The sequence below is a fragment of the Bos indicus x Bos taurus genome, chromosome 14, assembly GCF_003369695.1.
Source record: "Bos indicus x Bos taurus breed Angus x Brahman F1 hybrid chromosome 14, Bos_hybrid_MaternalHap_v2.0, whole genome shotgun sequence".
NCBI classification, from domain to species: Eukaryota; Metazoa; Chordata; class Mammalia; order Artiodactyla; family Bovidae; genus Bos; species Bos indicus x Bos taurus.
In genome coordinates, this window is record NC_040089.1 from 987,990 (window position 1) to 1,004,305 (window position 16,316).

Consider the following 16,316-nt stretch of genomic DNA (forward strand, 5'->3'; position numbering starts at 1 on the left):
GTCTGGAGACAAACTGAGCACCTTGTCACCGTGTTGGTGGGGCGTGACTGAGTGCAGTCAGGGGCACTGTCCCACGTTCTCCCCTTTCCTGCTGTGGCTCAGGGCCACAAGTGTGGTCACACAGTGGCTTGCAGCCCAGCAACAGATGCACTGAACAGGACCCTCGCCAGCAGGACCACCGTGGGGACCGCCTCATTCCTGCAGCACCCCCAGCTGGGACCTGAGGTGCTCAGGCACCAGGCAAGCCCTGGATGCTGTAGACAGAGGTGACCCCAAGGCAACCCCCAGGCAGCCTTAAGCTAGAGAGAAAGCGCTGGACATGAGCAGACAGGAGCCCAGATGACAGCATATGGCACCCTGGAGGCGTCTCAAGGGCTCTGTCCTCCAGAAGGGAAGAGGTTTGGTGCAGCCTCGCTGGCAGACCCTGGCTGAGGATGACAGATAGGCAGGCGGGTGGGGGACAGATAGAACTTTATTGGAGGAAGTGATGGAGGTTGGGGTGTGAACCTCAGCGAGTCCCCCAGAGAGGCCCAGACAAGCTCTGGGACTCAAATGTGGCCAGGAGAGGGTGCTCTGGGGAAACGCTAGGTGGAGAGCACCAGGGGCTTGGGCCCCGGAACTTGCCGGAGGAGGGGCAACCTAAGGACTGGGGGAGAGGCGCGGGGCTGGGCGCCGGGGAGGTCCGCTTGAAGACCCGCAGGGCGGCTCAGGCGCGAGGTCCCGGGAGGAGGGGCAGGCAGCCCAGCGCCGAGAGGCAGACGGTCCCGTAGGCTTGGGAGTAGCCCCCCAGCGTGGCCCGCGCGGCTCCCTGGGCCCCCTGTGTGGCCGAGGCCCCGAACATCCTCCGACCGGGCCGGGCCGCCCCGGGAGATCGAGGAGGAACCTGCACACAGACCAGCATCGAGGACCGTGGAGGGAGCGCCCAGCGGAAGGGAAGGAAGGGGGCCGGGGAGCGGGGAGCGGGGCGCGTGGGCTCACCCGTGGCGCGCCGGGCGCGTTCTCACCGCGGCCCGGGTTCCGGTCACTCCTGATCAGTGCCCGGACGGCCACCTGGGCGGCGGCCTGCGAGGTCAAGGAGGGCGCCGCCTCCCTCACGCCGGGCTTCACCTGGGGAGGAGCGAGTGGCAGCGTCACCAGCGCCCTCGTAAAGAAGCAGCGGGAGCGGTACTGCCCTGCCGCGCCCCCACCACGACCTACCCACGAGGATGACGTCGCCCCGCCGGGCCCCGCCCCTCTCCCAGGACCTCCTGGGGGCGGAGGCTGGTGCAGGGGGGCTGAGTTCTGCCTGGGAGGGTCCTGGGCTCCGCCGAGGGCGTCTGTGGGGTCGGGAGACCAAACCCCCGGGGTCAGGAGTCCGGCGCTGCTGGCGGTTGGTGGCCCCACACATCGGCCACCAGACCACGCACCGTGCACGGGGCCGAGGCCGGGGTTATTCCGAGGCCGGCGTCCGGAGTTCAACGCGGGCGAGCCCGAGGGCAGCTGGGCCTCCGGCTCGGGGGTCGGGGGGCCGCCCCCCAGGCCCGTCTCCTTCGAGAGGCGGCCGTGGCCCCTGCGCTCCAAGATCATCTGCGAGAGCGGAAGGGCGCTCAGAGGGCGGTGGGAGTGGGGGCGGGGTCGCTGCGCAGAGGAGGCCTCGGGGCCCGAATGACGCGGGTGGCGTCTCGGAGCACCTGATGGAGGCGGCGGCGATACTCGGCGGCTGAGAGCTGGGCTCCTTCCTGCACCGGGAGCCGCACGTCCCCCCCCAGTGTCCACTCACGGGCCGGGCAGTGGAACCTGCGGGGAGCCAGCCAGGCGGGTGCTGGGGTGGTGGGGCCGGGCTGCCTCGGGAGAGCTGCTCGGAGCTTTGCAGCCCACCGCCACCCCCAGCCGCTACCTCTGCACGTAGGGGTGCTGCAGGGCCTGGGCTGCGCTGAGCCGCTTGTGCGGGGCAAACACCAGGAGTCTCGAGAGGAGGTCCAGGGCATCTGGAGGGGTGTCGGGGGCAGGAGGGCATCTAGCGTCTGCCTGGGCCTGCGGGAGGCCAGCTCGTCAGGGTTTCCAGGGTCTGGCCCCCCGTCCACATCTATGCTCCTTGCTAGGGTTTCAACTTCCACCCGCCCCCCAGTTTCCTGCCCCCTGCATCACCCTCGGGCGCCGAGGAAGGTCGTCAGGCCCCTGATCTCTGAGGCCTGGGGCGGCTCCTGCCGCTCTCCCAGAGCCAGTGGGGCCCACCATGGGGTCTCCTCATTTCAGGCTGACCAACAGTTACCCAGTTCAGGACTGTGGTCAGGAGGGCAGGGCCCACGGAGCTGACACTCGCTGGCCCTGAAGGCTGCAGGGAGCACGCTGGGGCCCCCTGAAGCCCCCGCACTCACCGGGACCCCAGGTGCTGCAGAACTGAGATGTTGCAGCCAGAGCCGAGCGCCAGGAGGTCTGGGAGCAAGGGCAGAAGGCAGTGTACTCAGGAGTCAGGAAGGTGGGTGGCCACTGCTTCCGGCCTGTGCAGCAACCTCCTCTGCAGGGCCTTGGCCTCTGGCTCAAACCCCGAAACCAGGTCGCGCACCACCCCTAGTGTGCCCACACGTGCACCTGTCCTCACACGCCTGCCTCCTCCACATGCCGCGTGCTCTCGCGTGCACGCATGTACCCCCCACCTCCATGGGGAGCGCCTTGCCCCCTCCACCAGAGCAGACTGGGGAGAGAACAGGGCTCCCCACGCTGCCCTCACACCGCCGCCCCCCAGGGAGGAGGGACCACTGCGGGCTGCCCCTCAAGCCGCCTCCACCCATCGCTTCGCTAGCACCGTGTCCGGCCCCTGGCAGCACAGTGTGGAGCTGCCTGTCGCCCCTCCACAGAGCTCGTGCTGTTCCCTGCCCCCGCTGGACCCTTGATGGGCACTGCCTGACCCTCGTGGGCCCCGTGTCCCTGGCAGAAACCCCCAGCAGCCCTCCCCTGGGCCCACCCTGCACAGCTTGCCCCCTCCAGGCTTGCCAAGGCCTCTGGACCCTGCTCATCCCACCTCCCTGCCTTTCCCAGCCCCATCCCCTCCCCGCTGTCCTCCCATGCAGTCCTGATCCATCCCCCCACAGCTGTGTGCCAGCAGCTGCCTGCCCACACACTCACCCTCCTTGGATGGTGGCGGGATGGCCTCCAGGATGAGCTCCAGCTGGTGGAGGGTGGACGTGCCAGGGAACAAGGGCCGCCCCCGCAGCATCTCCCCCAGAATGCAGCCCAGACTCCACATGTCCACCCCAGGGGTGTACCTGGTGTGGGGGTGGGTGGGTGTGGAGCTGGAGGGGGCACTCCAGAGGCCGAGGCGCAGGTGGGAGGAGGGACTACGAGTGGGTTCTGGGACTCGAGGGACAAGAAGGCCAAGGGCCCTGGCTGGGCAGGGGGGAGCGGGGGCCCTGACCTTGCAGGGGGAGGTGGGGCGGGATGAGGGCAGGTTGCTTGCTGTTACCAGCTGGAAGACAGCAACACCTCTGGAGCCCGGTACCATCTCGTGGCCACATACTCCGTCAGGGCATGCCCCTCGGGGACCTCAGGGAGGCCACTGAGGGGGCGAGCCAGGCCAAAGTCACAGAGCTTCACCAAACAGCTGGCATCCAGGAGAACATTGGATGGCTGGGGGTGTAGAGGCAGGCTGTGGGCTGACCGGGCTGGGGCTCGAGGACCTGGTGCACTGCTGGAGCACTGGCTGGGCAGTGGAGCTCAGCAGACAGGTGTGGGTAGTACCTTCTGGTCCCGGTGGATGACCCGCCCTGAGTGAATGAACTTGGTGGCCCGCAGCAGCTGGTAGAAGATGTAGCGTTTGTGGGTGTCCTTTAGCAGCGTGCCCTTGCAGATGACAGCATTCAGGTCGGTATCTGGGGAGGCCTGCGGGTCAGTCTGGCGGGCCTGGGGAGGGTGGGCCAGGCGAGCCCACTCTGCACCCCCACGGGGACTCCTAAGCCCCCACAGACCCAGGCCTCGCCGGCACATGCTGGGCACAAGCACTGCCCGGGAGCCCCTGCCCGCCTCTCAAGCCTGCCCACCGTCTTTGTCAGCACAGCAAACAAAGTTTGTGGAATTGTTTTTATACTTTATTTCATGCTCCCTTTGTTTTATCAAATGAGCAGGAAAAAAGGACACATAGCTGCAAAACCTCACAGAGGCGGGGGTCAAGGTATTCGCCACCAGGCCTTGGGGGCTGACACTCTCCAGCTCCAAGGGACTCTGCTCACGCTGAGCGCACTGGCCACTGCGGGAAACACTGGGGTGTGGGCAGGCGGGGGCGGTCCTGGGCCTGGACAAAGGGGGACTGGGGTCTGCGGGAGGCTTCACTCACCCATAGACTCAAACACCAGGTAAATGTCCCTGTCGTTCTCTGCCGGGATCACATCCAGGAGGCGGACGATGTTGGGATGGTCCCCAAATTCCTGGGGAAAGAGCAGGGGGCTGTGCCCTGGGGGCCAGGGGCCAGGCTTCCCCTTCTTTGGAGAAACAGCACCTGGAGCAGCAGGTAGATGGCCTGGCCACTCACCTGGAGAAGCATGATTTCCCGGAACGTCCTCTGGAAGGAGACAGAAACATGAGTGTGGGTATGGAGGAAGAAGGAAGGCCCTGTCCGGAGAGGATGCGAAAGGACAGACGCTCAGTGCCCGCACGCCTGCTGGACCCTGGGTTTGCAGGGGGCGGTGCTCTGAAAATTGCAGAAACCTGCTGTGATTGGGTTCCCAGTTGTACCTTTCCGACACAAGGCCGCGGGGGGCCACCCCCCAGCCCTGCCTCATCCTTTCCCACACTGCTCGCTTCCCTACTCACTTACCTGGGCATCTGTCTTATCCTTGAAGGCATCAAAGATTTTCTTGATGGCCACGACCTCGCCAGTCCTCCGATCCACCGCCTTCCACACGATGCCATAGGCCTGAGGAGGACGGTGGTCAGCCTGCAGGGCACAGAGCCCCGCCAGGCTGCCTCCTGCAGACACGAGCCTCCTCCTTCCCACTCTGCTTCCAGAGAGGGGAAGCCCCCAAAGTTGCAGGCCTTCAGAGGAGGCTGATGGGAAGCAATGGGGGTTAGAGGCAAGAGAGGGGGCCTCTGGGGAGGCCCCAGGGGGATGTGGGGTAGCAGGTCCTGACTGTGGAACGGGAGGGAGTTTCTGGGTGGGTCCCTTCTCTGACAGACTTTCACCTTTGCAGGCATCCTGATCCCACTCTCGTGTAACCCCAGCCAGCCTGTCCGCAGATCCTGTTGGCTCCAACTTAAGAATTCATCAGAATCTGAAGACTTCCTCTCCCCTCTGCCCCTCCATCCTGGTCCGAGCCTCTCCCACCTCCAGCCCTATCACTGCCCTGACCTCTTAAATTCTCTCCCCCACCCACTCCCACAGAGCATCCTCAGCCGAGCGGGCAGCCTGGCCTTGTAAAGTGGTACCAAAGGCTGCTCCTCTCCCCGTGTCACTCACAGCAGGAGCTGAAGTCCTTGCAGTTCCCCAAATCCCCATGTTCCCAGACCGTCCCCCTAGTCTCCTGTCCAGTTACATCAGCTCTGCTTCCTCCCACCAGCTCAGCATGTCCTTGCCCCAGGGCTTCTGCATGACTGCTCGCACTGTCTGCAACTCTCTCTGCTCCGTGTCTCACACTTGCACACACCCTGTGATCCACCGTGACACATGTACTCTCACACAGACACATTTACTCTCACACAGTCCGATCTGCTCTCCCACGCCCACAGTCACAAATGCACTCGGGCTCACGGGGCTCTGGCCAGCACTCCATGCCCACCCCGCTCACTGGCTCAGGCCCTTCTTGGGCAGGCGTCTGCCTGCCCTCGGCGCCTGTGTCGCACTATGGGCACCGGGAGAGGCAGCCGGGAGCCTGAGGCGGTGGTGGGGACAGCGGGGGCCGGGGGGCTCTAGGATCAGACCTGAGACCTTGGGGGGCCCAGCTCTCAGCTGCTTCTCAGAGCCAGGGGACAAGTTCCCTGTGAGTAGGGCGCCCTGTTGTCGGAAACGGGGTACACCTGCAGCTCATGGAGGACGCAGGACCCCAGCGCAGGAGTCCCTGCAGCGTGGACGGCTCTACCCACGTCCTGCAGGTCCCGCGGACGCCCGGGCGCCTCTCGAGCTCACCCCCTTCCCGAGCCGCCGCTTGAGCAGGTATCGCTGGGCGACGTGACGGTCCACCTCGGCGGTGCACATGTCGGCAAGCGGGAAGCAGGAAGCCTCCAGACAACCTCGGGGCTCCAACTGTTGAACCCGGTTGCCTTGGGAACCGGCGGAGCGCCGTCTGCCGTCCAAACCCCGCCCCATCCGGGGCCTCCGAGGAGCCCCTCCCCGCAGCCCCGCCTCGGGGCCCGCCCGGCCGAGCCCGAGAAGGTTGCACTCTGCGCCCCCTCGCCGCACCTGCGCCCAAGGAGCCTTCTGCCCACCCCGGGCCTCTGTACGTGCGGTGCCCACGGCCGGGCCTCCCTCTCTGCCTTCTTCCGGGCTTGCTAAGGCGGTACCAAAGGGTAACGTGTGACTCGCAGCCCTCCTCTCCGGAGGTATTTGGGGGCGGGGGCCGTGGCATCCCCAACGTGTAAAACGCTACAGCCACTTTGGGAAAATATTTGGTCGTTTCTTAAAACGTTTAACTTAAATTTAGCGTGACTCGGGCATCTGCTGGTGGTAATCACCCAAGAGAAATAAAAACATGCGTCGAGTCACACACCCACGTACATAGCTTTATTTGTAACAGCCCCAAACTGTAAACAACTCGAATGTTGCTTCCAGCATTTGAAACAGGAATAAACAAAAAGTGGTATAACCACACAGTGGAATATTACGCAGAAAAACAGAAAAGGACAGCTGTTGATACACACGACATGGCTGAAGCTCAAAATCATGATGCTGATTAAAGAAGCCAGATCTTCTGGTGCCATCTGTACGAAATTCTAGAGAATGCCAACTACAGATCACCTACAGATCTGGTGCCATCTGTACGAAATTCTAGAGAATGCCAACTACAGATCACCTACAGAAATTCTAGAGAATGCCACCTACAGATAGCCTTGTGGTAGAGTGGAGGGAGAGATGCCTTGCAAGTGGTACAAGAAAACTTTAGGAGGTGATAGAAATGTTCAAGCCTGGTGATGGTTTCAGACATTTAACACATATGTTAAGACAGTTGAAACTACACTTCAAATATGCGCAGTTTATTATACTTCAGCTGTATCTCAGTATAAAGTTGGAGGGGGGAGGGGATAAACATGAGAAAAAGAAACAAACAAGAGATGAGAGACTTTTTTATTCTGGTCGTGAGGGAGTGACTGGACTGTCCATGCTCTTCACTGATGAAGAGTTAGGACAACCAGCACCGCAGGACTGTGCTCTCAGCAAAACACACCAGATGAGGGCCTCTTAGTTCTCTTGCTGAGCACCACATCAGGGCAAAGATGGAGAAATTTCCAAGAATCCAAGCACAGAACAAGAGGGGTCGGGGGTGGGGGGGTAAGCTGAACAGTCCAGATTTCATATAGGCAGAGGACACCTTTAATGCTGAGCAGCCAGGGTGGACATCAGAACATTCAGGAGAAACCCCAGGCGGGTCATGGCCTCAGTGAAGCGACTGAACTAGCTCTCGACTAAAGGCTGTTCCGCACCCATCATGACTGTGGAGAGCAAGCCTCAAAGGGAACAAGATGACACAGGCTGTTTAGTTTAACAGGCTGCCAAGGATGTCAATACTCTTTAAAGGGAAACAGGAACAAAACAATACTCAGTAGCATAAAATTCACAATATCCAGCACCCAATAAATAGTTATTAGACTTACCCAATTAAAATTATGGACAAGGGCTTCCCTGGTGGCTTGGTGGTAAAGAATCTCCCTGCAAATGCAGGAGACATGGGTTTGATCCCTGGTCTGGGAAGATCCCACATGCCTTGGAGCAACCAAGTCTGAGTGCTACAACTAGTGAGCCTGAGCTCAGGGAGCCCAGGAACCGCAAGTGCTGAAGTGCTCCACAGCAGAAGAAGCCACTGCAGTGAGAAGCCAGTACTGCAGCTAGAGAGTAGCCCCTGCTGTCTGCAACTGGAGAAAGCCCTCATGCAGCAATGAAGACCCAGCACAGTCAAAGACAGGTAAATAAAATTTAAACCAAACCAAACCAGAAAACTATGGACAAAGACTTGAATAGACCCATCTTCAAAGAAAACGTACCAATGGCCAGCAGCATAGGAAAAGACACTTGACGTCATTAAGTATCAGGGAAACGCAGTCATGACACGTGGGGTCACGCTTGCCCACTAGGATGACTGCAAAATGAAACAAAAGAAGTCTTGCCAAGGATGGAGAAAAATCAGAACTCTCATAAGGTGCTGGTGGGATGTAAAACAGTGCGGTTACTGTGGAAAACTGTTTGGCAATTCCTCAATAAGTTAAAGATAGAATTCCCATATGATCCAGCAGTTCTACTTCTGGGTATAAGTGTGTGCGTGCATGCTCAGTTGCTCAGTCATGTCCAATTCCTAGCTTGCCAGGCTCCTCTATCCGTGGAATTTTCCAGGCAAGAACACCAGAGTGGGTTGCCATTTCCTACTGCAGGGGCTCTTCCTGACCCAGGGATTGAACCAACATCTCTTGCATCTCCTGCATTGGCAGGCAGATTCTTCACCATTGCACCCCCTGAGAAACCTCTGAGTATATATCCAAGATAAATGAAGACAGATATTCAAACAAATACTTGTACATGAGTTTTTGCAACAGCCTAGTCACAAAAACCAAAAGGTAGAAACAACCCAAATATCCGTCAACTGATGAATGGTTAAAGAAAAGTATATCTATACAGACAATGGAATATAATTCATCCATAAAAAGGATTTAAGTAATGATATATGCTACAATGTGGAAACACAGTGCTAAGTGAAATAAGTCAGATACAAAAGGTCACATATTTAATGATTTTCACTTGAAGGAAATACTCAGAATATGTAACTCGATAAACACAGAAGGGCTTCCCTGATGGCTCAGTTGGTAAAGAACCTGCCTGTAATGCAGGAGATCTGGGTTCGATCCCTGGGTTGGGAAGATCCCCTGGAAAAAGGAATGGCAACCCACTCCAGTATTCTTGCTTGGAGAATTCCATGGACAGAAGAGTCTGTCAGGCTACAGTCCATGGGGTCAGAAAAGAGTTGGACATGACTGAGTATGGATGCACTTTTAAAAAGCTATTCATGCTCCTGGATATATAGAAAATATGAATAAGTAGAAAAAAAAATGATCAGTGAATTCAAAGACACAGCTACCCAAACTGAAACCACAGAGGGGAAAAAAAAGAGTAATGACTTGTGGGATAGTGTCAACCAAAAGGGGCGTGCAATACATATGTTTGAGAAAGTAATGGCTGAAATTTTTGCAAATTTAAAGAAAAAATGATATATTCACAGATTCAGGAAATTAAACCCAACTAGGAAAAACACAAAGAAGTCATAACTAAATTGCTGAAAAGCAGTGATAAAGAAACAATTTTTAAAATAACCAAAGAAATTTACGTGCAGAGGAACAAAAAAATAAGCATGACTTCAGAGTTTTTATCAGAAAAAAAATTCAAGCCAGAAGAAAAAGGAATGATGTCATTAATGTACTCAAAGGGGAAAAAAGCCAATCTAGAGTTCTTGAACCAATCCCTAAAAGTCCAGCATATAGAAAGCATGGGTTTCCCTGGAGGCTCAAATGGTAAAGAATCTGCCTGCAGTGCAGGAGACTCAGGTTCGATTCCTGGGTCAGGAAGATCCCCTGGAGAAGAAAATGGCAACCCACTCCAGTATCCTTGCCTGGAGAATCCCATGGGCAGAGAAGCGCCTGGCAGGCTACAGTCTCTTGGGTCACAGAGTCAGACACTACTGATTGAATAACACACAGAAAGCATATACAATAGTTTTTGAATGAGAAGCTGGCTATGGTTAAAGCAGAACTCAGTGCTAAAAAATTAGAAGAGTAAGTACAGGGCTGCCACACAGACATGGTAACTCTTCAGGCTGGAAATGAACTGAATCTGGTGAGAAACATGGTCTCAGGAAACCACAGGGGCCTTTAGTGGAAAAGCCCCCTGCCAAAGGAAATGGATGACATAAATCATTAAATGACTTGGGCACTGATGGGAAATGTATGCAATTAAATGTTCTATTATATTTAAAATGGTTTCATATTATTGACATCTTATAATCAAGAAAACTGATACAGACCATAGAAAATAAAGATGCAATTCAAGAAGTAAAAAGAGGAATTACTAGTATCAGGAATGAAAGACTATACTCCTACCAAACCCTTCAAGCATTGACCAGAAAATAAGGGTTTATTGTCAACAACCTCCCACCAAGATACTTGATAACTTAGATGAAATTAAAAATTCACTGAATGAGTGGGAATATTCCCCAGATATAACCAGTAATAAACAAAGCGAAAAGCTCTATGCCTACAAGGACAGAGAAGAGAAGGAAAAGAAGGACTGACAACCACTTGGATAGGCTGAAAGGGATGAGAGCTGGATTCACTGCAGAGGGTCTGAGGTGGGGAGCGGGGCCGTGAGCCGGGCAGGAGGCACAGCCAGGCGCTCCCCAGCGGTGGGCAGCAGGAGCAGCAAGTGGATGCAGGAGCAGCAAGTGGATGCAGGAGCCTAGTGAACTCACCAACAAGGCAGGACCAGGGGTGGGGCGTGGAGCAGCCCCACACAGCTGCGGAGGGCAGTGGGCACCGCTGGCCCATGGCCGGCAGCCCAGCCCCTCTTCTCCCTGCCTCCTCCTCGGAACCCGCACCAAAGGCAGTCTCAGCCCTGCCATTCTCCCAGCAAGAACACGGCCATTAAGCAGAAGCAGCCCCAAATCAGTGAATTTCAGCAAAAAAGAATTCTGCAGCATGAACTTCATTACATTCACTTAATTATTAAATCAGTTTTTCAGTGGTCATTTGACTCATCCACTTGCTCTTTTTAAATCTGCTATTACGTGTTTTCTCTTGGGGCAGTTATTTCCACCCACTCCATTTTCCCCTTGTTTAAATATCCTTGCAGATATAAATTTTGTCAACAAGTTTTTATTTTCTCATCAAGTGTCAGTTGACAGTTTTATTGCATGCAATTGTAGCTTCAGGTTTGTTCTGAGTGCATTATTGATTTAGGGTATTTATTATGCATTCAAGAAAAAGTGGACCGTGCATTGAACTTTTAACTGACCCATGGGGAAATCACGTGCAGTTTGGAGGGCCTCATCCAGGAAACCCACACTTGGGGGGAGTGAGCACATGGCAGGTCAAACCCCCAGGTTGAGATGATTTGGCCTGAAGTTCCTGCTTCATGGTCACCAGCCTCCCTAACACCCTGGAGACCAGACTCACGGGAGCCCTTCCCGGCGGCACAGTGTCACAGTCCACGTGGGCCCCACCCTTCCCTGTGAGTCACAGTCCAGGTTCGGGGCCCCACCCTTCCTGCCCCTCAGTGTCCAAGTCTGAGTAGATATCAGCTGCGTCCCCATCTACATTACGGTGGAGCCCACTGCCCATCCTGTCCCCAGAGCAGCCCTGAGCCTGCAGCAAGAGGACCTGCTGTGCTCCCCAGCACCTGGGGCTCCAAACTGGGCTCTCCTCTCCCGCTCCCAGCGAGGGCTATGGACCCAGGTACCCCAGGTCACCCCAGGCAGCTGCCTGCGCCTCTCCTAGGAGGGCGCCTTTGGGTTGTAGATGCCCTTGTCTCTAGATCATGTGTCCAGACTCAAACAGGGGACGCCTCTCCTGACTGTCTCTCAGGGGTGTCTCTGAACCAGCCTGTGGAGGTGGGTGCTGGCATTGCCATCGGAGCCTGCGCGGGGCTCTGGACTCTGGGCATCCTTCTGTTTGTCATTCCCTTCCTCACAAACAGAGGTAGGTGAGCACCCCTGGCGGGGCGCACAGACCAACCTGGATCATACCCCGAGCTCCCTGGCCTGGCCACTCAGGGGGGACCAAGGACCAAGCCACAGGCCCTGGGCTCCAACGAGGCCTCTTCCCAAAGCTGTGACCCACTGACCCTGAGCAGGCCAGGGCCCTGGGTCACCACAGCAGCATTGCCACAGGGCCCTGACCCACCCTCGCATGCTCCGTATGCACATGTGCGCAGCCAGGGCTCCTGCCGGCTCCCGCCCGTGTGGCTCCTGGGAATTGGGTGACGTGCAGCATTGTCCCTCACAGCTGTGTGTCCCTCACGGCCTGTATGTCTGGGGAGGGCACTTCCTTCATGGGCGGCCGCGGCTGTGGGAGCTGACTCACATCGTGGCCTGGATCTTGTCTTTCCAGCTGAGGCTGACCATGAGCCTGGTGTGGGTCTGGCACCGGTTCCAAGGTACTTGGCTGTCGGGGAAGGCCGCTTGAGGAAGGTGGCCAGCCCAGGGCCAGCTCAGGTTGAGGGTGGGGCAGGGCAGGGCGGCAGGCAGCCCCAAACGGGGATCTAGGGAAGATGACAGACTTGGGGGCCTGCCCAGGATGAGAGAACAGCCAGGTCTGGGGTCTCCAGGGCTTGACCTCAGCCAGAGGACGCACTGGATAGACAGGCTCTCCTGGACCTCTCTCATGGTCCTGCCCATCCTCCCCTTCACCGTGGTGATCGCCATCAGTGCTGTGCTTCTGATCAAGGGACAAGGTACCAGGGTGGGGCTGGGGCATCCCTCCTGCCAGGCCCCCTTTGTCTGACCTCTGCCAGAGAGGCAGTGCACACAGTGGGAAGAGCCCACTAAGGCCCAAGTCACAGACCCAGTGCTTTCAGGAGTCCTCACTCTGTGCCTGTTTTTCCATCTGTGACATGGGAGCAGGAAGTGCTTACCCGCGGGTCAGACACACAGCCCAAGCCCGTTGGTACTCCAGAGAAGGGGCGCTCACCCCAAGTCTCCAGAGCCAGGAGGGAGGGCTCCAAGGCAGAAGGAACAGCAAGCCAGGGCGGGAAGGTGTGCCCTCTGGTGGCCTGGCCAGGTAGGGGCAGGGGCTCAGCCAAAAGAGCCTGATGGGACACTGTGCTGCGGCTCAGGGTCCAGGGCACGCTCGAGCCCACCGGGAAGGAGGTAGGGGGGTGGCCTTGGGAGAAGTTGAGCAGACTGCCAGTGCCCCTTCCTTCCAGTGTCTTTCCAGCTCAGGGTCCCGGTTAAGAGGTGAGTGACCCCTCCAGACACTCCCCAGCCTGGGTCTTGGCCCCTGGAAGGACAGAGACCGCATGCCATCACGAAGGGAGGGTGGAAGACCCCAAGGGTGGGGAGATGGATCAGGAGTAACACTTGGCTTTGAATCTGGGCCCTTGGAGGTGAGTTCCGTTTCCAGTGGGCGGCGGGGGAACCTGGACACTAGTCACCCCTTTCTCAGCACAATTAGAGAAAGCCCCTGAGGTCTGCAGTAGGGGCGTCTCAGCCCGCCTCCAGGCCCGGCATGCCCCTCTTCCCCGGGAGAGGGGCCGCTCCCGGGAACACCCACAGGCCCCGTGGCCTTCGGCGCGGAGCGAGCCCGAGGAAGCCAAGGAGACAATTCTGACCCTAATTGCCGCGGGTCAGAGTCGGCCGGGCGGCCGGCTCAGCTGCGAGCGCCGAGGTGGACGCTTCCGGCTGGGAGGGGGCGGACCGGGCGGGTGGGGCGGAGCAGGGAGGGAGCCGATCCCGAATTGGGCGGGCTTTGCCCGTGATCGCCGCAGGACCCGGTCAGGGGCCGTAGTAGGGCCATGGGGGCGGGTGGGGGGACTTCCCTGGGGCTCCGCCTTCGAGGCCCTCGGGATTGCGTCATCGGGAATTGCAGCGCCTGGGAGAAGACGTCTCCAGGAACCCAGAGAACCAGCAAGAGGAAACGCTCGCCACGCCTCTTCGGTAAAGAGGCGTTTATGAGCTGTAACGCGAGGACAAATCGCCGAGAAACCTGCGAGGCCCAGACGACTTTAAAAACCTCTGCTCATCGGGTGCCTCACTTCGAAACAGAAATTAAAAGGCCAAGGTCTGCCTAGACACTCCCGCGCAGATGTGTGCGGGGCAGGAGCCCGGGAGGGGGGACGGTGCGGCGTGGCCTGGGAGGGCAAGGGATCTGAGACCGCGGAGGACCCGCCCAGCCCGGTCTTCAGAGCAGGTCCTCACCTCGCAGTCTGGTTCGGTTCAGTTCAGTTCAGTTAACTTGCTCAGTCGTGTCCGACTTTTGGTGACCCCATGGACTGCAGCACGCCAGGCTTCCTTGTCCATTACCAACTCCCGGAGCTTACTCAAACTCATGTCCATCGAGTTGGTGACGCCATCCAACCATCCATCCTCTGTTATCCCCTTCTCCTCCTGCCTTCAATCTTTCCCAGCATCAGGGTCTTTTCCAATGAGTCAATTCTTCGCATCAGATGGCCAGGGTACTGGAGTTTCAGCTTCAGCATCAGTCCTTCCAATGAATATTCAGGACTGATCTCCTTTAGGATGGACTGATTGGATCTCCTTGCAGTCCAAGGGACTCTCGAGAGTCTTCTCCAACACCACAGTTTAAATGCATCAATTCTTTGCATTCAGCTTTCTTTATTTATTCAACTTTTTTTTTCTTTATTTATTCAACACTCACATCCATACATGACTGGAAAAACCATACCCTTGACTATACAGGCCTTTGTCGGCCAAGTGGTGTCTCTGCTTTTTAATATGCTGTCTAGATTGGTCACAGCTTTTTCTTCCAAGTAGTAAGCGTCTTTTAATTTCATGGCTGCAGTCATCATCTGCAGTGATTTTGGAGCCCCAAAGATAAAGCCTGTCACTGTTTTAACTGTTTCCCCATTTATTTGCCATGAAGTGATGGGGCTGGATGCCATGATCTTAGTTTTCTGAATGTTGAGTTTTAAGCCAGCTTTTTCACTCTCCTCTTTCACCTTCACCAAGAGGTTCTTTAGTTCTTCCTCGCTTTCTGCCATAAGGGTGGTGTTATCTGCATATCTGAGGTTATTGATATTTCTCCCAGCAATCTTGATTCCAGCTTGTGCTTCATGCAGCCCGGAATTTTGCATGATGCACTCTGCATAGAAGTTAAATAAGCCGGGTGACAATATACAGCCCTGACATACTCCTTCCCCTATTTGGAACCAGTCTGTTGTCCCATGTCCAGTTCTAACTGCTGCTTCTTGACCTGCATACAGATTTCTCAGGAGGCAGGTAAGGTGGTCTGGTATTCCCATCTCTTGAAGAATTTTCCACAGTTTGTTGTGATCCACACAGTCAAGGGCTTTGGCTTAGTCAATAAAGCAGAAGTAGGTGTTTTTCTGGAACCCTTTTGCTTTTTCAATGATCCAACAGACGTTGGCAATTTGATCTCTGTTTCCTCTGCCTTTTCAAATTCCAGCTTGAACATGTGGAAGGTCTCTTTTCATGTACTGCTGAAGCCTGGCTTGGAGAATTCTGAGCATTACTTTGCTAGCATGTGAGATGACTGCAAGTGTGTGGTAGTTTGAAAATTCTTTGGCATTGCCTTTCTTTGGGATTGGAATGAAAACTGACCTTTTCCAGTCCTGTGGCCACTGCTGAGTTTTCCAAATTTGCTGGCATATTGAGTGCAGCACTTTCACAGCATCATCTCTGCGTATTTGAAATAGCTCAACTGGCATTCCATCACCTCCACTAGCTTTGTTCAGGGCAATGCTTCCTAAGGCCCACTTGACTTTGAATTCCAGGATGTCTGGCTCTAGGTCAGTGATCACATCATCGTGATTATCTGGGTCATGAAGCTCTTTTTTTGTACAGTTCTTCTGTGTATTCTTGCCACCTCTTCTTAATATCTTCTGCTTCTGTTAGGTCCATACCATTTCTGTCCTTTGTTGTTCCCATCTTTGCATGAAATGTTCCCTTGATATCTCTAATTTTCTTGAAGAAATCTCTAGTCTTTCCCATTCTATTGTTTTCCTCTATTTCTTTGCATTGATCACTGAGGAAGGCTTTCTTATCTCTCCATGCTATTCTTTGGAAGTCTGCATTCAGATGGATATATCTTTCCTTTTCTCCTTTGCCTTTCACTTCTCTTTTCTCAGCTATTTATAAGTCTTCCTCAGACAACCATTTTGCTTTTATGCATTTCTTTTTCTTGGGGATGGTCTTGATCACTGCCTCCTGTACAATGTCACGAACCTCCATCCATAGTTCTTCAGACACTATCAGATCTAATCCCTTGAATCTATTTGTCACTTCCACTGTATAATTGTAAGGGATTTGATTTAGGTCATACCTGAATGGTCTAGTGGTTTTCCCAACTTTGTTCAATTTAAGTCTGAATTTAGCAATAAGGAGTTCATGATCTGAGCCACAGTCAGCTCCCGTTCTTGTTTTTGCTGACTGTATAGAGCTTCTCCTTCTTTGGCTGCAAAG

The 16,316-nt window shown here is 55.8% G+C and overlaps 1 protein-coding gene across 1 annotated transcript; it reads right to left on the reverse strand.

The window, feature by feature from the left end:
• Window positions 1-454: 454 nt before the first annotated feature.
• Window positions 455-8,448, reverse strand: MAPK15 (mitogen-activated protein kinase 15). The gene is given in 15 exon segments (XM_027560484.1): window positions 455-883; window positions 979-1,107; window positions 1,198-1,316; window positions 1,407-1,566; window positions 1,671-1,776; window positions 1,877-1,979; window positions 1,982-2,013; window positions 2,358-2,415; window positions 3,106-3,245; window positions 3,443-3,606; window positions 3,718-3,848; window positions 4,310-4,400; window positions 4,505-4,534; window positions 4,790-4,888; window positions 6,095-8,448. Coding segments are annotated over 15 exon segments (1,719 nt in total). The 5' UTR covers window positions 6,275-8,448; the 3' UTR covers window positions 455-706.
• Window positions 8,449-16,316: the final 7,868 nt, after the last annotated feature.